Source organism: Myxocyprinus asiaticus, chromosome 19 (assembly GCF_019703515.2).
Source record: "Myxocyprinus asiaticus isolate MX2 ecotype Aquarium Trade chromosome 19, UBuf_Myxa_2, whole genome shotgun sequence".
NCBI lineage: Eukaryota > Metazoa > Chordata > Actinopteri > Cypriniformes > Catostomidae > Myxocyprinus > Myxocyprinus asiaticus.
This window is the reverse complement of record NC_059362.1, coordinates 3,825,536-3,850,495: the sequence shown is the minus strand read 5'-3', so window position 1 is coordinate 3,850,495 and position 24,960 is coordinate 3,825,536. Positions and strand designations below refer to the sequence as shown.

General features: G+C 38.1%; 1 protein-coding gene across 3 annotated transcripts in view; it reads left to right on the top strand.

Annotated features, from left to right (window-relative positions):
- Window positions 1-24,676, top strand: part of tab2 (TGF-beta activated kinase 1 (MAP3K7) binding protein 2) — an 86,310-nt gene extending 61,634 nt beyond the window's left edge. The window contains exons 3-9 of one of the 3 annotated variants that reach the window (XM_051644832.1): window positions 2,296-3,549; window positions 3,987-4,323; window positions 11,356-11,516; window positions 15,708-15,801; window positions 20,547-20,645; window positions 20,950-21,063; window positions 22,792-24,676. In XM_051644832.1, the coding sequence (XP_051500792.1) occupies window positions 2,296-3,549; window positions 3,987-4,323; window positions 11,356-11,516; window positions 15,708-15,801; window positions 20,547-20,645; window positions 20,950-21,063; window positions 22,792-22,928 (2,196 nt within the window). In that variant the 3' untranslated portion in view covers window positions 22,929-24,676. The remainder of the gene's footprint in view (window positions 1-2,295; window positions 3,550-3,986; window positions 4,324-11,355; window positions 11,517-15,707; window positions 15,802-20,546; window positions 20,646-20,949; window positions 21,064-22,791) is intronic. The other 2 variants (XM_051644833.1, XM_051644834.1) reach the window with 2 other exon arrangements.
- The last annotated feature ends 284 nt before the right edge of the window (window positions 24,677-24,960 follow it).

Here is a 24,960-nt window from a genome sequence, read left to right as displayed (position 1 = left end):
CTTCTATCAAAGATTTATACCTGTCAAAATGTGTCTCATTAACTCAAGCCACAAAAAAAAAAAAAAAAACCTTTTTAACATAATGACAAAGTAAACATAGAAGCAAAGTATAAAGTACATAAGCTCAGCAAAAAAGAAACATCCCTTTTTCAGGACACTGTTTTTAAAAAATAATTTTGTAAAAATCCAAATAACTTTACAGATCTTTATTGTAAAGGGTTTAAACAACGTTTTCCATGCTTTCAATGAACCATAAACAATTAATGAACATGCACCTGTGGAACGGTCGTTAAGACACTAACAGCTTACAGACGGTAGGCAATTAAGGTCACAGTTATAAAAACTTAGGACACTAAAGAGACCTTTCTACTGACTCTAAAAAACACCAAAAGAAATATGCCCAGGGTCCCTGCTCATCTGTGTGAACGTGCCTTAGGCATGCTGCATGAAGGCATGAGGACTGCAGATGTGGCCAGGGCAATAAATTGCAATATCCGTACTGTGAGATGCCTAAGACAGCACTACAGGGAGACAGGAAGGACAGCTGATCGTCCTCGCAGTGGCAGACCACATGTAACAACACCTGCACAGGATCGGTACATCCGAATATCACACCTGCGGGACAGGTACAGGATGGCAACAACAAGTGCCCGAGTAACACCAGGAACGCACAATCCCTCCATCAGTGCTCAGATTGTCCGCAATAGGCTGAGAGAGGCTGGACTGAGGGCTTGTAGGCCTGTTGTAAGGCAGGTCCTTACCAGACATCACCCGCAACAACGTCGCCTATGGGCACAAACCCACCTTCGCTGGACCAGACAGGACTGGCAAAAAGTGCTCTTCACAGGCAATCTCAATGCTGTGCGTTACAGGGAAGACATCCTCCTCCCTCATGTGGTACCCTTCCTGCAGGCTCATCCTGACATGACCCTCCAGCATGACAATGCCACCAGCCATACTGCTCGTTCTGTGTGTGATTTCCTGCAAGACAGGAATGTCAGTGTTCTGGCATGGCCAGCGAAGAGCCCGGATCTCAATCCCATTGAGCATGTCTGGGTCCTGTTGGATCGGAGGGTGAGGGCTAGGGCCAAAAATGTCCGGGAACTTGCAGGTGCCTTGGTGGATGAGTGTGGTAACATCTCACAGCAAGAACTGGCAAATCTGGTGCAGTCCATGAGGAGGAGATGCACTGCAGTACTTAATGCAGCTGGTGGCCACACCAGATACTGACTGTTACTTTTGATTTTGACCCCCCCTTTGTTCAGGGACACATTATTCCATTTCTGTTAGTAACATGTCTGTGAAACTTGTTCAGTGTATGTCTTAGTTGTTGAATCTTTTTATGTTCATACAAATATTTACACATGTTAAGTTTGCTGTAAATAAAAGCAGTTGAAAGTGAGAGGACGTTTCTTTTTTTGCCAAGTTTATATTTAGGATTATTTTTTTAAATGTTTGTTTTAATGCATCATGTACCATGATTAATCACAATTAATCACAGATCACTGTGCTATTTAATTAGTTTATAATTATAATAACATTTTTCATTAAATACGGACTCGAACCTGAAGTAATACATGAATAATCAATGGGTGCAGACCTCTAGCTCATATTATCAGGTTGATAAAGCCATTAGAAATCAGTGTTTGTTCATAGAATGAGACACAACTGCCCTCTACTGATCATGTATCTCCTGTGCCACCTGACGGTGTGCGATACCCTGTGGAATTGCAGGATCTGTTTTTTTCTTTTTTTTTTTTTCACACATTGTGTTTAAAGGCCACATATGTATTTCATCCTCAAAAGTACTCATTTTATTAAACGTGGAACCTTGTAGGTGTACGAATGCTCGTTCCTTGTGTGAAAGGCTCCATAGGAATCCATTGTTTCTATTCAAAATCTATTCAAAATCAGCAAGATATCGTGTTTGGTGTAAAAGGGCCTTAAGAATGTTAGTTCTAAGGATAAAACTGGATTTCAACAAGCCCTCTTATTTTTCAAACCTTCCATTTCAACCACATATAGAGACAACTTTGCACTATCCAAACAGTTTCCAATGGATAAAATCAAGTCACTACCTATTACAATGTTTTATGTTGACTTTTAAAGAATTTTTTTTTAAAACAAAACTGGTTATTTTTAGAAGTACATTTATGATGTATTGAGAAATAATATAAGTACCGGTAACTACATTGATCCTGACATAAAGATATGATTTGTTATTATAATTTTTCTCGTACATATTTGATGCTGACAGATTGCTTTGTCAATTTCTTTCATCTCTTCCTTTCTCAGAATAAGAACGATTTGGCTGCATGTTGCAAGTACCTGGCCAAGGTGAGTCCTGGTTTCTTGTATAGTGAAGGCAGCCAAAGTTTGACAGACCTTCGCAATCACATGACCCAGCTGAACCTCGGCGTCTCACAGAATACCCATGGTGCTGTTCAGCGAGATGTAGTAAGGATGAATGGCAGCAGGACTGTCACCCCAAGTGTGAGCGATGGGCCTTTAAATGCTCCATCTCCCGCCTCTGACTTCTATAAGCCTGAAGCGCAGTCCGTGCCCACACACACACCCACAAGCCTCAGCACGTTTGGTGCCATGGAGTCCGCTCGCAAGCCCCAGCCTCCTCAGCACCTTGGCCTGTACCAGATTGGGGGCAAAGGTCATGGGCCACACCCGACCCCACGCTTCAACCCTATCACAGTGACACTTGCACCCAACACCGGTCGAAATACACCTACCTCCCTCCACATTCATGGAGGGCCTCAATCGGGTCTGAACAGTCCAAATTCGATCTACATTCGCCCGTATGTGACCCAGCCGGGCTCTACACGACAGGTACAAGGCCGAGCGCAGTACAGTCCCACCTCACAGCCTGCTCAGCAGATATATCAGATCACCCATCCCGCAGGTTCCCAGAGTACTTGGAGTGGAACCCAACATCAGACTTCACATGTATACATGCCAATCAGTTCACCCACCAACACCCAGGCCCCCTCCATACCCTCGGCAGTGGCGTCACATGCCTCCTCTTCATCACCCTTGCCCTCCTCATCCTCCTCATCTACTCCTGGCCCAGTCTCGTCCTCCTTTAGCCAGTACAACATCCAGAACATCTCAACAGGGCCACGGAAGAATCAGATTGAGATAAAGTTGGAGTCTCCTCAGAGAGGAGGTGGAGGTTCGGGCACAGCCACCGCTACACTCCTGCGATCCAGCTCCGCCCCGCGACCCGCCCCTACATCTTCGTCCTGTCCATCTTCGTCTTCGCTGGCTACCAGCACCGGATCCTCAACTCCAATCTCAATTGGAGGTCCGGGACTCAGCCGCAGCCAGCCCACGGTGTATATCTCTGCATCTCCACCCACTGCTGCTACAACTCCATCAGATGAAAGTGCCATCGTTCCTAACACCCCTCGTTCACAGCCCAAGTTCTACATTTCTGCCAACACGTCATCCGATGACGGAGTGGGACGAAACCCGGCCACTGTTTACATCTCGGCCAATCCAACACTTCAGGGTTCTTCTCGAGGTTTGGGAAGCCAGGTGAGTTGGGTAGTCAAAAGTTGAACTAAAATGTTCATACTAAAATTAAAATGATGTAATGATACCAGTCTTTCTGAATCAATTCCATATGTGCATGCTGTCTGACATGCAGCTGTTTTTGAACATGCATATTTGAGTATGAACAGTGCTCGCTCCTCAAAGTAAATGTGGTAATGTGGTTTCACGTGATAAGTCATATGTGCTTCATTGTCAACTTGAAGTACTGTTACTTAATTGAAAAACACGAAGGAAACATGCTATTCTTTTATTTTAATGTGTTAGTTTTTACATAAATGTTTAACTTTAAAAATAAAGTAGTGTGTTCAATAACATATTGGCTATTTTGGCTGTGGTATTCAAATTTATTTTGAGAGTCAAGAAATTTCACTGGTATTGGGACATTCTACTAAAATGTTGTTATTGTAACAACCCTACAGGTGAGCATGGGCCCCGCCTACATCCACCACCACCCGCCCAAATCTCGACCCTCTGTGGGGGCTGGAGGCACAGCTTCGTCACCTCGTGTGGTGGTAACACAGCCCAACACCAAATACACCTTTAAAATCACTGTCTCCCCCAATAAACCCCCGGCTGTATCTCCTGGAGTGGTATCTCCAACGTTCGAGCCCACTAACCTACTCAGTCTACCTGCCGATCACCATTACTCAGAGCCAGAGCCCCTGTACCATTCTGACCCGCTTTCACCTCACGGGGACAAAAGTTCAGAGCCGCGCAGACTCAGCATGGGTGCTGACGACGCTGCTTACACACAAGGTAAGTGAAACAGTTGGAGGGCTGGAGAAAAGCTTAGTGTTTGTGTCGAGCGTGTCTGGATGTTTTGCAAGTTTTAAAGTTGACATCAGAATTTACTTATGTAATTTCCTAAAATCTTATTTGGCATGATTCGTCTTGATGCATGTTATTCTAAAGAGTAAAATGGTATTTTCGTAGTCTTTCATCAAAATGCAGTTACTTTTCTACTGATGAAACGAGGGCTGCATCGGCAAGGAAAATAATATTCAAACTCAATATTAAAGCTTAATTGTGTAGCCTACTTTTAGTAACTGATTTCATTGAAAATGTTGTATATTTTAACATTTATTCTCATAGACTTCCATTGTTAGACTTCCATTTTTTGCTTATGGGAAGAGTTTTTCTGTTCTAATTGTCAGCATTTCACAGATGCTGTACATAGAGCATAACTTGAATTGAACCCATTGAACCTTTTAAATGTGTTGTTAATACTGTTTCACATTTTCTTTCATTTTTATTTATAAAAGGATTTTTTTTATTTATTTTGTACAATTGTGCAATTTTGCATTATATTTTTAAGATTCCTCTCTGTCCCAGTCTGGGCTGTTCTCATTATACACATCTACAAACTAAGCTGATTTTCAATATTTTCTCCTTTCTGCTGATAAGTTTTAATTGTACTTTTTAGGTCAGTATACAGTATACTTAGGCTGACTAGAACCTGATATAGACTCAGAGTCCTCTTGCTTTATTTAAATAGTTTAAAGTTCTACTAAAGACGTAACACGTAATTATACTAAATGCTTTATGTTATACACAAACACACTGAAACACGTTCAGTTCGCTTGGGCCCTATATGAGAAACAGCCTGCCTGCCTGTAAGCACACTATATGTTTTATATGTTTGTTGTAAAACATTTTTCTACATGCCGCTGCCAAGAAAATGTTCATTTGATACTGGTATGTGCCTGATTTGGGATTTGCGTTTGTCGTGTTGATTACGCACAGATTTTTTCCGAACTGTCAGCACAGACTTACTCATGAACATTTCTCTTACACAGACTACTCTGTGTGTAACTTCCGGCTGGTGTGTTTTAAGAATGGGAATGAAAGTTGAGCTGTGTGTGAGATGTAATGAGAAGTTGCAGTGCTGTGTTGCCTTATATGGATTTTTGCCCTGATTAACAGTTGTCCATTTACACTTCATGTTCTGCTGGGTAGGTTTCCATTTTAAGGAACTCCACTCAGCTCCACTCCAGATTGTCCATTTCTCGCTCCATGGCAAAATTTGTGCCTAATTACTGCTCCAGTGTAAAGTTAGTTCAATATGGTTTTAAATATCACAAACCTCTGTGCAGATGATGTAATAAATGAAAAATACACTGATCAGCCACAACATTAATACCAAGTTCTTGAATTTCATGTGTTGGAAGCAGGAAAAATGGGCAAGCGTAAGGATCTGAGCGACTTTGACGAGGGCCAAATTGTGATGGCTAGATGATTGGGTCAGAGTATCTCCAAAATGGCAGGTTTTGTGGGGTGTTCCCAGTATGCAGTGGTTAGTTCCTACCAAAAGTGGTCCAAGGAAGGACAACCGGTGAACTGGCGACAGGGTCATGTGCGCCCAAGGCTCATTGATGTGCGTGGGGTGCAAAGGATAGCCCATCTGGTCCGATCCCACAGAAGAGCTACTGTAGCACAAATTGTTGAAAAACTTAATGCTGACCATGATAGAAAGGTGTCAGAACACACAGTGCATCGCAGCTTGCTGCATATGGGGCTGCATAGCCGTAGACAGTCAGAGTGCCCATGCTGACCCCTGTCCACCGCCAAAAGCACCTACATTGGGCACATGAGTGTCAGAACTGGACCATTGAGCAGTGGAAGAAGGGTGGTCTGTTCTGATGAATCACATTTTCTTTTAGATCATGTGGACGACCGGGTGCGTGTGCGTTGTTTACCTGGGGACCTTGGGTCCTGGCATTCATGTATATGTTACTTTGACACGTACCACCTACCTAAAGATCATTGCTGACCACGTACACCCCTTCATGGCAGTGGTGTTCCCTGATGGCAGTGGCCTCTTTCAGCAGGATAATGTACACACTGCAAAAATTGTTCAGGAATGGTTTGAGGAACATGACAAAGAGTTCAAGGTGTTGACTTGGCCTTTAAATTTCTCAGATCTCAATCCGATTGAGCATCTATGGGATGTGCTGGACCAACAAATCCGATCCATGGAGGCTGCACCTCGCAACTTACAGGACTTGAAGGATCTTCTGCTAACGTCTTGATGCCAGATACCACAGGACACCTTCAGAGGTCTTGTGGAGTCCATGCCTCAACGGGTTAGAGCTGTTTTGGTGGCACGAGGGGGACCTACATGATATTAGGCAGGTGGTTTTAATGTTGTGGCTGATCTGTGTAAATACACAATACTATGAGAAAAGCATTAATGTGCTTTATTAGAACACTAAAATTAGCGCAAATCTATATACAATTTTTTTAATTGGCTTACATGTCTGGAACATTACCAAATCCATTAAATTAAATTACCAAATAAAAAAGAAATAAAAAAATGAAAGATATATATATATATATATATATATATATATATATATATATATATATATATACACACACACACACACACACACACACACATACACTACCGTTCAAAAGTTTAGGGTCACTTACTCATTCTTTATTTTTATTTTTTTTCACATTTTAGAATAATAATAGAAATGGAACTATAGGAATTATGTTGTGACTAAAAAAATCCAAAATAAATCAAAACTGTGTTATATTTTAGCATCTTCAAAGTAGTCACACTTTGCCTAGATTTAGCAGACATGTACTCTTGACATTTTCTCAACCAACTTCTTGAGGTTTCACCCTGGGATGTTTTTTAAACAGTATTGAAGGAGTTCCCATCTATATGTTGGGCACTTATTGGCTGCTTTACTTTATTATTTGGTCCAAGTCATCAATTTCAAAAAGTTTTTTTTTTTTTAATTAAATTGTAGTTTTATAATGAAATAAATTAATATGTTGGCACAATTATATTTTTGTCTACAAAACTAATTTCAAACATTTAAGCATACACCTTCAGATCAAAAGATTTTTAAGATCATGAGAAACATTTCAGGCAAGCAACCCCAATATATATATATATATATATTACCAAAACGAAAAACATTAACCCTCCTATTGTGTTCAGGTCATTTTTACCAGGGAGAGGTAGATAATAATTTTTAAATACCACATTGTTTTTAGTACAGAATCCAAACTTTGGGACTTCGTCAAGACTATCAAAATACACAAGAAATGTTTTTCTGCTTTTTAATAAAATTGTTACATCTTTTGCGTTCGTGGGTCAATTTTGACCCGGGCATCAATTGTAGATTAAGGCATGATTATGTAGATGTTGTACATCTATGAATTCGATTTTTTCTTATAAGCACTTCACTTACATTTGGTCTCTTTCCCATACTCACACACTTTTTTGTCTCTCACTGGGATTGCATCTTGTTTACAAAAATGCACACACGCACATACACATACAGACACACACACATTCCTGTACAAATCAGACATGACAGATTTAACAAACATAACTAATAAACTAAACCAAAGGTACTACTGTCTAAAGGGAATGTGGCGAGAGCAAAAGTTCATGCACACATTAGTCTAAATAGGGCTTGAAAGAGGATTTTTTTTTATTTTATTTTGCTCTGCAGCCATCTGATGCCAAACCAGCTTGCAGCAGTTCATGCGAGTAAATAGAATTGATTTTGCTTAAAAACATAGTAGAGAAGTATTAATGTTCTATATTTTAGTTGGTTTAGCTGAAAAAAATACGTTGGTTTCATAACTTTTGACCACCAAGTTGTATTGAGCAGTTATGAGTAATAGGAAATTACTAGTAATTCTCACATTAGATGTTAATATAAATTGTATATTATGTTATATTTAGATGAAATTTCACAGAAATGTTGATTAAAAAAAGATGCCTTCACATGTATCACTCTGGTTTTGCTGTAGTTAATGTATATTCTGAAATGTCAAAGAATGTCTACATTTTATTATTTGTAGAAAAATGGCATATTAATTAACTTTTATATTTGTCATTTAACATGCCGGAAATATCAATATTTTTACATGTATGAACAGTTAAGAACTTATTAATGACTTACAGTATAGTTTTAGATGAATTATTTATAAGCTTGAATTCCACCGGGTCAAAATTGACCCATGAATGCAAAAGATATATGCAGATTCTGAATGCAATAGGAGGGTTAAATTAGATCAAATAAATGAATTAACAAACAAAATGTTTTTATTTAATATATAAATTAACCTTGTGCTACAATTCTGTGAACGAATAAAAAAGGTTCTCTCTCCTTTAGTGATATCAGAAATTGCATAATTCTTTCATGCCAATAGTGTTTAACACTGCTTAAAACATGGTGAATTCTTGCTGTGTTATGGTCTGTTAACAGGTGTTATGCTCGTGATGAAGTGGAGTGCTCTTGGAGCGAGGGAAAACAATGACGCTCTGATTTTTAAAAAAAACTCGCTCTGCTCACATAATCTGATTCTGATGACACATAGCTCCCAGTCTTCATAGCATACAGCAAAGTATTTCCTACACCACTACTAAATCGTAATGCCTCACCAAAAAAAAAACAAAAAACAAAAAAAAAACATATTTTACCCGAGTTGTGAGCTTGCGATCTTAATTAAACATAATGAGTATAAAGGGCCAGGTGTTCTGAAATAAAACCAAGACAACACATCCTTCTATGTCTTTGCTGGCTTTAACTAAAAAAATCCAAAAACTCCTGAGATGTAATGAATCATTCAACAGCCATTAGTGGATATGGAATAAAAATTACAAACATCCTAACTTTCATTTATATCCCACTCAGTATGAACAGATACAGTATTATTAGCTTGTTATGTGTACTTAACCCACAATGGAGTACATTATGAAATGTGCAGGAGCAGCAAAACTCAATGTTTACTTTTTTAAACAACCCTCAATTCTTACATATGTTCTGGCATCACTAGATCATTAAACATTACTGAAACTGTTAATGGTGTGTGTGTGTGTGTGTGTGTGTGTGTCTGTCTGTGTGCATGCATGCATGTTTTATGAGTATGTGCATGCATCTTATTTGAATATGTGTGTATGCTCATGCAAGGCTTAAGAAATCCTGATTAGTGTGTAGAGTCTAAATTTGTACATTTTTGTTTTCAGCACTGTGAAAGTCAACAAAACAAAATTGGCTCTATTGACTTTCTTAAAACATGTACATTTACATTTAGTCATTTAGCAGATGCTTTTATCCAAAAGCGACTTACAAATGAGGAACTTAGCAAGCAATTTGTCATACAAAGTTCAACAACATCTACAGTGTTGTACTGCCAAGCTCTCAATGTGGCTGGAGTAGTATTGGTGCTAGCGCAGGAGGAGACAGAAGTTTTTTGTGTACAGTAAGTGCAAGTTAAGTTCAATAGTAAGTGTAATTAATGTGGATTGGTTAAGTGCTTGCGGAACAGATGTTTTCAGCTGGTTCTTGAATGTTGAGGTTAGGGCTGTCAATTGGGCAGAGAAACTAAATTCGAATTTTTACCTTAAAAATTTTCTAAATTTGAATTTTAAAGTCAGCTGATATTTAAAATTGACATTATTTCCTTAGTCCACAAGAGGACGCACTGAATACATAGAACCATACAGCACCATGTTATATTATTGCAAAGAACATTCCTGGCTGTTAAAAAAACTTTTTAAACTAAAGTGCATAAAAAAAAATAAAAAAAAAAAACTGTTTTAGTTCATATTTTAAGTCAAAAGTACAATGAGGGGGGAAATGCTTCAATAGGCAGTTCTGTGTTAACATGGTTACACTTGCACTTGGGCCACAGTATATACTACCACAGACACAAACTTCATAATAACAGTGATATACCACAGTGTTTTTCATTAATTACAGCTGTATGTAGGGTAGAATTATTCCCAGATAGCAGTGGTCAGGGATCACAACAGAAAGGAACTGAACGCGAGGATCTCGAGACACACATTTCCAACTTGAACTCCTTTACAGACAAAACCATTTCTTAAACTGAGAAATGCTGATAAGAGAGCAAGACGCAATGGCCAAAGACCTCCAACTACTGTAAGGGGCTGTTCACACTGAACGCTTTAGCAACCATACAGTTTACCATTTATTTTTCTATGTAAATGCGCTTGATGAACGTCTTTGATTCGCTTTGTTTTTGTTTATTCAGTATCTCTTGGAGGAGCACTGTTGTTTAGATGCTGTGTCAACTTAAAAAGAACTTCAAAACGCGCCTCGAGACACCTGGTTTCCTTTAAACTGTATTTTGTTGCGCTTCATCTAGCCTTTTTTTAGCACAAGAATGCGATCAGTCTGAAGTCATTGCCAGTGCTTGGCACACATCCAAAATCGGAATGTGCAGCTTTAGCATTCGAATGTGTGTATTTTTCTTAAATTCGACGATTATTCGAAATGTTTTATTTGACAGCCGTAGTTGAGGTGGTATCAGCAGATCGTGTGAAGGTTGGAAGTTCATTCCACCACAGTGGAACAGAGAAAGTGAACGTTCGTGAAATAGACTTTGAGCCTCTTTGTGATGGGACCACAAGACGCCGCTCATTCATAGGTTGCAGAGAGTGAGTTGGAGCATATAGACCATGAGAAGTGAATTGAAGAAAGACATGTTCTGGTCTTATTGTGCATGATTCTTAGATGCATGTTGTTCTAAAGAAATACAAATGTTTTTGTAATCTTTCATTAAAATGTAATAGCCTCTGAAACAGCTTTCCTTTTCAGCTGACATCACTAAGGCTGTGTCAGCTATTGGTTAATATAAACCAATAGCCAAATAGTTATATGGGCATTGTTTAAGCCACTGTTGGAAGAAATGCAGCATTTCTAAAATTAGCCTTTCTAAAAAGTAGTCTCAAAGTCTGCGAGAATCTGCTGGATCTGGATGTATCTAATAAAGGTCTGCTTGTATTCACAGCTCTGTTAGTGCATCAGCGTGCACGTATGGAGCGGTTGTGGCATGAATTAGAGCTGAAGAAGAGAAAGCTAGAGAAGCTGAAAGAGGAAGTCAACGAGATGGAGAATGACCTCACGAGGAGACGACTACAGCGCTCTAACTCAGTCTGTCAGATACCATCTGTAAGTTCATGTATCTTTCTCCATGAGGGGTGTCCATGATATTTGCTCTGACAATGATTTGATTATGATTATTTACAAAATGATGTATATAGAAATCTGCTATGGCTGATAGCAGTGAGTCTTGGGCCTGTGTCTGTTTTGGTTTTCACATATAGAGGGAGTTGGGAAGTTCACATGGGGAAAGTCTTGAACATTAACCGGCTTTAATTGTATTTTGGAAATTAATGTACATTGTGTTGAGCAGAAAGAACTTAGGAAGTCTTAAGCCCTGTACACTTTTGCAGCAACTTTATTGCTTGATGTCGCTAGTCTCTGTACTATGAAATTGCTAGTAGACGTTTGTACTGCTTTCGCTCTAACATTATTGGTGGACTTCATGTTTGGCTATATCTTTAGAAAATGTGATCACATATGAGATATAATGCTGGTAAAAATAAGATATCATACAAATTTGACAGGGAATCAGTTCTGTTGTCCCTAAAAATGAACATTCTTTGTGGAGTGTTTTTATATAAACTACAGCAGTTCTCAGTGCATCATATCATTAACAAGATGAACAATCTATCAATGTATGAATCAAACTCACTCAGACTGCCAACAATTTCTTTTCCATGCATCATTTTTTATTATATCCATGTATGTGGTCACAGAAACTTCTCCTCTGTCTTGCCTGCACTCGACTCCATTAATTCAAAGGAGATGGGTGACGTGAGCTCTAGTGAACACCGTCTTCACTCATATTGGTTGTTATTGCCAAATGTTTGCTTAACTTATATTTGTCGTGTTGCTCGCCACGCCCACATCTAGTCGCCAGAGGTCGCTGTCGTTCGTGTCATTGGAAGTCGCCTGATCTCATTGAAAATGAATGAGATCAGGTCGCTTTTTTTGATGGAAGTCTGCATGTGTGTATGGGGCTTTATAGGAAGGATGTCTTAGTTGTTTTTTTACATTTCCCTCCATGGGTCGTAAGGTTGAATTAAATTGTTTATTAGGATATCTCATTTGTGCAGGTTGATTTTGCGTGTCTGTGTAGAAACAAATAGAATCATGGTTTAATTTGACGTCACCCATTTGATTTAGTCTAACTTCGCACCAAGAAGACATTAGGAGGACTGTGACAAGATGGGGAAATGTAAGTTTTCTGAGAAATGGCTGGAGGAAAAGGACTTTGAGTTATGGGTAACTAAGGCAATGAATGCAAAGCTTATGCGATCTGTAAAAAGGTTTTTCAAAATAGCGGGAATGGGGAATGAATTCATTAAAATCACACATGCAGTCGGCCAGCCACAAATCCGCTGCCAAGTGGTTTCTGTCTATGGCACATTTCTGTGCTAGGTTAACCACAATGCTTAGCCCAAGTGATATTACTAACACTACCATGGTGGCCGATGTCTCCAGATCTGCTTAAATCCCATCAACATCAAAGCAGCATTCAGCTCGGCTGCTTTATTCCCGGGCAAAAGTGAGTGCTTTTTTCTACATTAGTCCTCCAGTAGGTAAAGTTGTTTGATTGCTCTCAGAATAAGACTGTTCCCCAGTCTCAAAATTCCACATGTACAGTTTGCAAGGTTGTAGGTAGGAGGCATTGAGATGCTGAGGTGTACGTAATGGTTTTTATATTAATACTAGGGCTGCAACTAACAATTATTTTGATAATCGATTAATCTCCGATTATTTCTTTGGTTAATCGGATAAAAAAAGAAAAGTTATTTTCTGTATTTTATTTAAATATTTTTTATATTTTTAAACAGAAATGATAAAGGGTGTAAGGATTTGGCTCGATTTACATTACTGAATTCATGATTCTATACTCTCACAAAACTTGAATTCTGAACAAAGCCTGAATCATGAAAAGTTAAGTATGAATTTATTATTACTTTCAGTACATATGCAAAACTGTTCCTTTCATTACTTGTAAAATTTTGTAGAACAAAAAGTACTGTTCATTAAAGAGTAAAATGATCCATCGGGGATGGAGTGGGACAAGAAACAACTCTTAAGCGCATCAGACGGCACAATCACTCTTTTAGTGCACCTGATGCAGCAACCGCTCCACATTAAACTGTATGCTTATTATGATCTTCTTTGAAGTGTTTATAAAGTACTTTCGTGCCCTGGACAACTTGGATCGTGTTTTTTTCCACTTCAACTTTCAAGCTTTTCAAATGAGTTTCATCATGTAACACATTTTCCACCGGGCTGTATAGTGACGTCACTGACGGAGCTTCTCCGTGCTGGCGGCATATATCAAAATAATCGATAATGAAATTTGTTGTCGATGATTACCATTAGCGATAATAATTGATTTTATCAATTAGTTGTTGCAGCCCTAATTAATATGTTATATGAATAACTACAAGTTATTATACAAATCTTAAAACGGGTCACAGTATCACAGAAAAGGAGATGACAGTGTTTCACTAGATTTGTAATGAGGAACATAATAAACTGTCAAATACTCTCTGCACTTTCAGTGGTCTGCAAAATAAAAGCTCCAGGTAAAGGTGGAGTAAATACGACAGAAATAATATTACTATTGTACAAAACAAGTATAATCCTCATAATAATCCCAAAAAGTGCTTGAACTTGTAGTTTTTGCACACCCTGTTCGTTCACAAAAATTATTTTTAGTAAAAATTAAGGTATGAAGGTCAGTATTGCTTTTTATTACTGTATTGTTGTACTGGTGCATCTAAATATAAATGATTAAATAAAATTTATTGTGTTAATTATCTATCTATAAAAATCACTTATGTAATTTAAGAGCAAATACATTATTATTCAAGATATGTATCGAAGGGGGCCTGGGTAGCTCAGCGGTAAAATACGCTGGCTACCACTCCTGGAGTTCGCTAGTTCGAATCCCAGGGCGTGCTGAGTGACTCCAGCCAGGTCTCCTAAGCAACCAAATTGGCCCGGTTGCTAGGGAGGGTAGAGTCACATGGGGTAACCTCCTCGTGGTCGCTATAATGTGGTTTGTTCTCGGTGGGGCGCATGGTGAATTGAGCGTGGTTGCCGCGGTGGATGGCGTGAAGCCTCCACACGCACTATGTCTCCGTGGCAACGCGTTCAACAAGCCACGTGATAAGATGCGCGGGTTGACTGTCTCAGACGCGGAGGCAACTGAGATTCGTCCTCCGCCACCCGGACTGAGGCGAATCACTATGCGACCGCGAGGACTTAGAGCGCATCGGGAATTGGGCATTCCAAATTGGGAGAAAAAGATATGTATCGAATATCGACAATAGGGCTGGGTATTTATACAGATTTCCAGATTTTATTCAGATTCACAAGCTTTCGAATCCAATTTTGATTTGATATCGATTCATGTGGGTATATTTCAGTTATAATGTCCATTTTGCTTACATATGAAAGAAATTCTCTCCCAGCTAATGCTGTAAATTATACAGGGGACCTTCTAACTAGGTACATTATGAAAATATAAATTGTACTAATTATATTTTATTAGTTTTTCATCATTTAGATCATTTTAGCTTTTTAAAAATGAACAAATTAATGTATTCCATCAATAAATATAATATTATATTGTATATATAATATTTAGTTACATGTTTATTGTTTAAATGCACAATTTGTACTATTTACAAGTATTTACATTGATTTGTTGAACTCGTGCTAAAAACGGTTCTGTCTCTTTAAGAAAACCAGCTGTTCTTTAAAGAGCATTTCTTAAATTATAATTATTTTATTTATTTTATTTTATTTCTTTTTTTAATCAACAACTGACTGTAAAGAACAACAAGAATATTAAAAGAGATATTATTCAATGACAAATGGATCTCGTCTTTGTACACACATGGTACGAGTCAAGCCAAACTTATACTCTCAACACATAGTGAAAGGCTGAATGCTTCCCCAGTATACTACACAATCACTGGTGAGTAAAATCTGAACATTAAACAGCCAGTGGATAATCATAGACCTTTTTAGTCGGAAAGCGTGAATTTGGTGAATTTGGTTGCAAATGCAAGCGATTTTCTCTAATTGTAGGGGGTTGCGCATACAGTAAAAGAGTGATCTTGGGATTTAAGAATTGATATCGAGATCATTCAAATCGAGATCGCTATGCATCAGAAAATAGATATTTTTACCCAGTCCTAATCGTCAACAGGTATTGATGCAAAGTAATATGACAATGCCTTTTTTACACCTTATACTCTTGTTTTTCAGATTGAGGAGATGCAGCAGTTGAGGTGTAAGAATAGGTTACTGCAGATTGATATTGATTGTTTAACCAAAGAGATCGACCTCCTTCAAACACAAGGTGAGCCATGCTAGTCTTTTCCTTTCTATTCTGTCCATACTCAAAAAAATAAATAAAATCTGCACTCCCTTTACATCAATTTTTTGTCTTTTTATTTCTAACATATCAGGGTACAGAGACATTACAGCCTTGCGGCCTTCCTCAGTCTATCACTGTCACTTCTTCAGTGTCTCTGTTCTCACTGTTATTCCAAGGAATGTTTAATGTGTTTTCTGCACCCAAACCTGCTTTGGAGCACCTTTTATTTAGGAAATTTGCTATAAACATTTGCAACGTTTAAGAATTTTATTTAAAGCCATTGAAGAATGTATGTGTTCAGATTTGTTACGCTGGCATTTTATAAATATTTAAAACACACAATTGTGTCTGTTTTTAAAGACAAACAGCTTAATAACATACCCTTATAAGATATGTTATCGACACCAGAGTGGATTGGAGCAACAGCAATTTCCCCTCGCTATTCAATGCATTCAACTCCATTCCGCGTTTTCAAATAAATCAATACTTGTTTAATAATTAGGGATGTCATAAAATATTGATATATATTGATTATTGATCAGCATGTTATTTTATCGATATATTTTTGAGGCATCGATATTTTAAAATTATCCGACATTTCAATTAGAAGCCCAATTTGCGTGCTTTCCAATTGTCTTAGTTGGCCTCTGTTTAACAGTCTGGCGTAATAGCATTGGAAGACAACAAGAGGGCGATATAACATGTATCCCACACACACACACAGGACGAGCTGAAGTGGCACAGGAGATAATCCAAAGTTATGAGGGTTTTTGTACTTCAAGAATGAACAAAGTGGGGTTGATTTTAAAGGTTAGAGAAACTGGTAAAACTGCACAAACTGAACGATTAGAAATGGCGACGTTTATTATGCAGTTTCTCTGTATGTACAGTAGCCTTTAATAGGTCTTTTTTCAAGCTGTCAAACTACAAAACAACATACTTGTAACTAAAATTAGGCTCTGTGAAAGATATATGTTCACAATAGGTCATCTAGTGATGGCTAGAGTAAATAATCTTTGTCCTTTGATAATGATTTGGGTCTAATTTAATGGAAAACTAAGAGAGTTGAGCTCCGTGGCACTTCAGAATGTTGACGCTGAGTGTTGGCGGTGTGTTCGTACATTTTGTAGAAAATAAATAATTGTTTCTAATTTTAGAAGGCACCATGTCGTCCGCCAGATGCGTCCAGTGTGCGACCCCCTTTAATTTACCCTGCCGCTCACACTTAACCAAAGTTGTGTTGAGAAATATGTCTGAAGAGACAAAGACTATTGTGCAACGAGCAGCCCTATTTATACAGTTGAAGTCAGAAGTTTACATACACTTAGGTTGAAGTCATTAAAACTCATTTTTTTTAACCACTCCACAGATTTAATATTAGCAAACTATAGTTTTGGCAGGTCATTTTGGACATCTACTTTGTGCATGACATAAGTAATTTTTCCAACAATTGTTTACAGACAGATTGTTTCACTTTTAATTGACTATATTACAATTCCAGTGGGTCAGAAGTTTACATACACTAAGTTAACTGTGCCTTTAAGCAGCTTGGAAAATTCCAAAAAATGATGTCAAGCCTTTAGGGAATTAGCCAATTAGCTTCTGATAGGCTAATTGGCTCATTGGAGTCAATTGGAGGTGTACCTATGGATGTATTTGGAGGCCTACCTTCAAACTCAGTGCCTCTTTGCTTAACATCATGGGAAAATCAAAGAAATCGGCCAAGACCTCAGAAAAACAATTGTGGACTACACAAGTCTGGTTCATCCTTGGGAGCAATTTCCAAATGCCTGAAGGTACAACATCCATCTGTACAAACAATAGTACACAAGTATAAACACCATGGGACCACGCAGCCATCATACCGCTCAGGAAGGAGATGCATTCTGTCTCCTAGAGATGAACGTAGTTTGGTGCAAAAAATGCCTATGACCTTGTAAAGATGCTGGAGGATACAGATAGACAAGTATCTATATCCACAGTAAAACTAGTCCTATATTGACATAACCTGAAAGGTTGCTCAGCAAGGAAGAAGCCACTGCTCCAAAACCACCATAAAAAAGCCAGACTACAGTTTGCAAATGCATATGGGGACAAAGATCTTACTTTTTGGAGAAATGTCCTCTGATCTGATGAAACAAAAATTCAACTGTTTGGGTGAGGCTTGCAAGCCAAAGAACACCATCCCAACCGTGAAGCGTGGTGGTGCTTTGCTGCAGGAAGGACTGGTGCACTTCACAAAATAGATAGCATCATGAGGAAGGAAAATTATGGGGCTATATTGAAGCAACATCTCAAGACATCAGCCAGGAAGTTAAAGCTTGGTTGCAATTGGGTCTTCCAAATGGACAATGACCCCAAGCATACCTCCAAATTTGTGGCAAAATGGCTTAAGGACAACAAAGTCAAGGTATTGGAGTGGCCATCTCTAAGCCCTGACCTCAATCCGATTTGTGGGCAGAACTGAAAAAGTGTGTGCGAGCAAGGAGGCCTACAAACCTGACTACAAACACCAGTTCTGTCTGGAGGAATGGGTCAAAATTCCAGCAACTTATTGTGAGAAGCTTGTGGAAGGCTACCCAAAACATTTGACCCAAGTTAAACAATTTAAAGGCAATGCTACCAAATACTAACAAAGGGTATGTAAACTTCTGACTTCTGAATGTGATGAAAGAAATAAAAGCAGAAATAAATAATTCTCTCTACTATTATTCTGACATTTCACATTCTTAATAAAGTAGTGATCCTAACTGACCTAAGACAGGGAATGTATTCTGTGATTAAATGTTAGGAATTGTGAAAAACTGAGTTTAAATGTATTTGGCTATGGTGTATGTAAATTCTGACTTCAACTGTACATACATATTGCTAATGCTAACTTCTTAGCAAGCATTTTATGCATTGATATAAATCATTTTCACACAATACATGTTATCATAGTTTAAGAAATGTAATAATATTTGATGATGATTTTAAGATTGAAGATCACGGTCTAGGACAAGGATAAAAAAAAATGTTTCAACTGTATCTGAAAAAAATCCCGATATATATCGATAAACATCAGGAAAATCTTCTGATTTATCGATGCATGAAAAAGGCATTGATCCCAAGCCTATTAATAATGATAATAATAATTCAGTATTATATTACAGCAGTATTTGTTTTAAAGAGGACTCAAGTGTGAACACCCTTAAAGAGTAACTCTTTAAATTGGCAGCAGAGCAAGGGCAAAACTTGACTTAATTTGGAGTCAGAATTAGTGGTTGACTGATATGGGTTTTTTAATGGCCGATGCCAATATCCAGAGAGCTGGGGACCGATATATCACACAATTTAATATAGTAAATAACACATAAAATTGCTAAAAAAAACTAAACAAACAAACAAAAAAAAAAACTCTTATTTAGCACTATATTTACTCAATTTCACACAAAACTAAAAAAAGATGTCTTCTGATTTCTGTTTAGTCATCAAATTTTAGTAATTTATTTGCACATTTAAAGAAATTGTTAATATTATTAGGAAGAAGGAAATAACAGTACACACTAGTCCAGCAACCATGGATGGCATGTCCACGTTAGCAATCGCATTTACTAAAAAAAAAAATATCTTGCGCGCTCGTGCGGATCCAGTGCGAGCAACAGTCTCCTGACAGTTTAAATGGCCTGGATCGCCTGCTTGGATTGTCACAGGTCAGACCGTCATGATTTATGAATCAGAGGAACTTTTGATCCTGATCCTGAAGTTTTTGATTCTGGCTGATAGAATACGCGCTTTAGAGGAAGATATTAGATGAGCCTCCGACAGGAAGAAAATGCTGGATTTTCGTGAGGTTCGTGAATTACATCTGTTTACATGAGATATATGCATATTTGCAAATGGTATATAATACAAGTTTTATTGATATTTGCCTTTTATCATTAGAAAAGTTACAGGGAACTGTTGAGGAGCGACTGTTAAAATATGTGCTTTAGAGGAAGATTTATGAGCATTCCACAGGATGCTGGATCTGCTCAAGTTGTGTGAGGTTGGGTTATTATATCTGTTTAAATGAGATATGCACATATTCGCAGACGGTATATAATAGAAGTTTTATTGATATTTGCCTTTTTCTCATTAGATAAGACAGTTAAAATGTACAGGGAACTGTTGAGGAGAGAGAGGGAGAATGAACCAGGCGAGCACTTTAACATTATGAGCTCAAATGTGTCTGCCGCGGCTCTGATATGCGGATCGTTTAAATGAGACTGTGTTGCACACCGGTCTATTATTGTAGTAACACGATGGCACGTAACAACAAAACGAACCGTGACTGGTCGTTTACATGTCTCAGTCGCTTCACATGCAAGCGCCCTCAAGAAACAAATCGGCCAAATGGGAAAATGTATTGGCTGATTTATTGGCCTCGGCGATATATCGGTTGACCACTAGTCAGAAGGCGTTATTTGATGTTTGTAGTTTTCACACACCCAGTTGAACATGAAAGCTGCTGTTGCAATGTGATTTTTATGCATTTTTGTTCTTTTAGACTTAAATGTTTAGCTTAGCATAAGTACTGACTTGTACTTACACTTTATGGTTGCATTTATACTCCTAATGCCTCTGATTTTGTTTTTCTGATATTTTTAATGTGCTAAAGGTGTATTGTTTTTGGACTTAAGTGACTCAATGATCATTTTACTTGTTTGAAGGACAAGTACTTGACTGCTTGTTCTTCTGTCTCTTAGGACCAGACTTTAATCCAATTGCAATTCACAATTTTTATGACAACCTTGGATTCAAGGGTCCTGTACCTCCTAAACCTCCTAAAGGTCCTACAAAGCCAGGTTGGTCTCAAAGAAACCCTCTGTCCTCATCTCTTTACACTTCTGGTACAATCTATGCACATTTTTTTTATGTGCTTCTGTTGTTTTTATTTATTTATCTGTTTATTTATCTGCATTTCTGTCTATGAAACCTTTAAACATTGCAGTAACTGTCTGCATTTCTCTATTTGACCTTTTTATTTTTTGTTTTGTTTCGTGAAGCATCTACAGCTTTATTTCTCCACCTCCACATTTCATTCTCATCCTCAGTTTCTTCTTTCTTTTTTCAATTCAATCTGTACATCGTGTTGTGGTGGTCATCAAGGTGCGGATCCCACAGGCGCTCTAGACAAGAGGCGACGCAAAATAAATGTCAGCTCCAAGTTAAAGCGAGACCCCTCTCTACCTCCTGTACCTCCTCCTGTGGCTGTACCCATGGGTGGGTCTCTCTCTCTTTCCATTTTCTCTAACTTTTCCCGCTCTATTTCTAACTCTTCAGGCTTTTGCCCAGTTTGCATGTGGTATTAAAGAGAGAGTGCACCCACAAATAAAAATTCTGTCATTAATTATTCACCCTCATGTTGTTCCAAACCTGTATGACTTTCTTTTTTCTTCTAGTTGACACTTTCTCAATTTCACAGATATTCAACAACTGAACTAGTATCTAAAACGTGATGTCTTTTTTGTTTTGACTAAGAACTTTGACAATTTTTGGCCTCTGAATAAATTATCTTTAAAAAAACAAATCTATGGACATTGTGTGCAAGCTTTATCCTTCCTTGCAAATCTGAAGTAAAAAAATTAAAACTAGTAAAGAAACACCTCAATAGACAGTTCTATACTAGCTTGGTGTTGCACGGTATTACCGCGGTACTCAAGCTTCAAAATACTGCCGGTACCACAGTTTTTCTTGAAGGAATAGTTTACCCAAAAATGTAAATTTTCTCATCATTTACTCACCCTCATGCCATCCCGGATGTGTGACTTTATTTCTTCAGCAGAACACACATGAAGATTTTTAGAAGAATATCTCATCTCTGTAGGTCCATAAAATGCAAGTGGATGGTGACCAACACTTTAAAGCTCCATAAAAGCACAGACAATCATTTTAAAAGTAATCCATATGACTCCAATGGTTAAATTAATGTCTTCTAAAGCGAATTGATCGCTTTAGGTGAGAAACAGATAAAAATGTAATTCCTTTTCACTATAATTGTTTACTTCCAATCGCTCTCCAATGCGTGTCCACTGTGGGATTTGGTTCACCTTGCCTCTCGCGTGACGCAAGCGTTTTGGCATGTTCAAATGAAAGCGAAAGCAATGAAGCTTGTGAACAGCGTTCTCTTGTAAACAAATCGAGCTGCACTTCCGGTTGTATTGCGGCATTTCTCACATGATGACGTCGTGCGAGAGGCATCTTCAGCCGAGTCCCCTCATGGACCCGCAGTGGAGAGCGCCGCTTTCCAAGCTCACTCAAGAGAATCCTACTGCTTTGTTGTGCAGGACTGCTTGTGCCGCACACCGCGCAAGATAAAAATATTTTATCTTTCCGCAGCTGCCGCTTGTCATTGACCAACCTGAGGGGATTTTTTTCACAACCAATCAAATGGCATGTAGCTTTTACATTGTCAAAAACATCATGGAGGAGAATGTAGTACTCACTGTGGCAGATTTTCCTGAACTTTATAACGCAAACTTAAATGTAGCACTTGATGTGATTATTTTATTTAAGGTATTTGTGAATACAAATTTGCCAATAAAAATATGAAATATCAAAGTCTTTTATTTTAACCACTTGCTAAAGTAAATGTAGAACTCACCTGAGACACAGAATACAGTATTTACCGTAATCGCCTCAGAGACAGCATCTTAGCGCTCGCTAGCATTGTTTGAACTGAAACAGTAGGGGGCATCAGTGCACTTGCGCTGGCACACTTCGCACCGCCTCTCGTGTAAATGGAAAACGCCTGTACACACGAGAGGCAGCAGGATCTTAAGGAACGCCCACCGCGTACCATGTAAAACCGCCTTAACACACTGCATAACATCTTCCTCTTTCATGGAAGAAAGTAAGTCATTTGAGGTTGGAACTACATTGATGAGGTATTGATGACAGGATCCCCCTCCTTTATACCTCATGTAAATGGCATTTGTGTCTTTGTTTCAGAGGGCAGTAGAAACGTGAGGGTGATGTCGGAACCTGAGGAAGATGAGGGAGTTCCGTGGAGCTGTACTGCCTGCACTTTCCTCAATCACCCTGCCCTTATCCGCTGTGAAGAGTGTGAATTTCCACGGCATTTCTGAGCCTCACACAAAATGCATGTCACATACACAAAGACGCATAGACAGCCACCGTTTTGCCTTCATCAGGAATCTTGGACACACCTGTTGGAGGTTTTTCGTCTTTGTATAAAGTTTCCTATTTGCCGCGCAGTGTCAGTGTTTATCTGTTTGTGTTGTGGTGTTCACTGAAGACTGGATGATGTTTACAGCTCTTTTGTCTCTGTATAGAATGTGAGTTTTGTGTGTTGCATGGGAGATCATGGGAGATTTCACGCACTCAAGCAGCTCAATGCTGTCAGTGATATTATTACATGTTTATAAAATGCAAACACACACAAACACTTCATACGTGTGGGTATGGATGCCAGCGTGCCTTTCGTCAGGGGACCTGTTCGTGCAAGCCACCTGAATGGAAAAACAAAAGGACTTCTTTTTTGGATGGAATCTTTCTAATTTTGGTATCTGCTAAACTCACATTTCTTTTGTTTGGTAAATTAAACTGAAAATGAAAAAAAAAAATGCATGCTTTAGATGTACAGTTTACAGAGGAGAGTCTCCACCACACAGATTTTTCTGTACATAGTTTTAGAATGAGCTTTTCAATGCCTATTTCTTTCTCAAGATTTCACATGTATTTCCTGTAAGTATAGCTTTATAGACTTCATTTATTTCTATGTGTTATTTTGTTGTTGTTGTTCTTTCAGATAAGTATTGTTTTCCATCTTGAGCTTTAGGGTGTTTTGTGAGAACTTAAAGGGATGCTCAAACGTGCAACGGCAAATGGGGGGGAAAAAAGAAAATGCTCTTTGTCGCAGCAAAACTGAAAAAGATCACGAACTCATTAATAAGGTACATGACCTCTGAGCGGTCAAAAGACTTCACAAGAAATCCAGTAAAGCCTCAGACAACCAATGCCTTCCTATATGACAACTGGAATGTAGGTTTACTATTAGTTGAATTTATACCTTTGTGCCAAGAGGAATGATTCTTTGCTATGCATTCGTAAAGCTTTATCAGAGTATTTGATATAATGTGGATTGAGAGAAAAGACTTGTTAGATTTGTCTTACGGTGTCTGGGTGCCCACCTAAAAGGGATGAGTATTCGCAAGGGCTTTTAAAACACTGAGTACTCACCGTTGGCCTTTATAGATTTTGAAATTTGCCAAAGTACATGAAGCGCATATCACTGTGTTCCTGAGTGTAGCGAAATATTTCACAATGTGCCTTCAGTCTTGTAGAGGTTCTCTGTTACGGATCATGGTTTGTGACAGTATGCACAATGCCTCCTCTGCAGATGTTACAGAATTTAAACAGGTCCTTTCAAATGTTTTCTAACTTAATTCATTGATCTAACCTTTTTTTTTTTTTCTCAGAGAAATGTTTTGTTACCTGTCCTCAGACTGCTAATGCATAAATTGTGCATTGAAATGTTATGAGGTCATTATTTATAAAACAAATGAATACATTCAATTCCCAGAATGCAGGTTTCTGGTATCCAGGCTAAAAATAACTTGGAGAACATTAAGAACATTTATTCTATGTGCTTTTTATTTCCAAGAAACTGGTTCAGAGTCATGTTTCATTAACTTTTGAGAAACCCAAAGAAATAATCAGATCCGTCTGTCAACTTGTCATATGTGTGTATGGATTTTTAGAAAAAGGGGGAGAAAAGTCATTTGAATATCTAATATTTTTGTTTTTAGCTGGGAAAACTGTCTTTGTAATAGATAAGTTATTTGTAAAAACAATAAAAAAAAATCTGAATAAACTTTGTCACCTTTGCATTGATTTATTCTGATTTGCTCCAAAAAAACAAACAAAAAAAATCTTTATCAAATAATTTGTAAAGATTTGCTCTTCAGGTTTGAAATAAAAAAAAGTATTTCTTGAAACAATTAAACCATTTTGTCTAGATGGGACATTCTGTAAAAATATACCACTGTGTATGTTGTATAACCAATATTACAGAGCCTTTGGTTACTAAAATCTAAACTTATATGCCTTTTTAAATCCTTTATCCTTAATCACTTTTGCTACTATTTTCACAAGCAA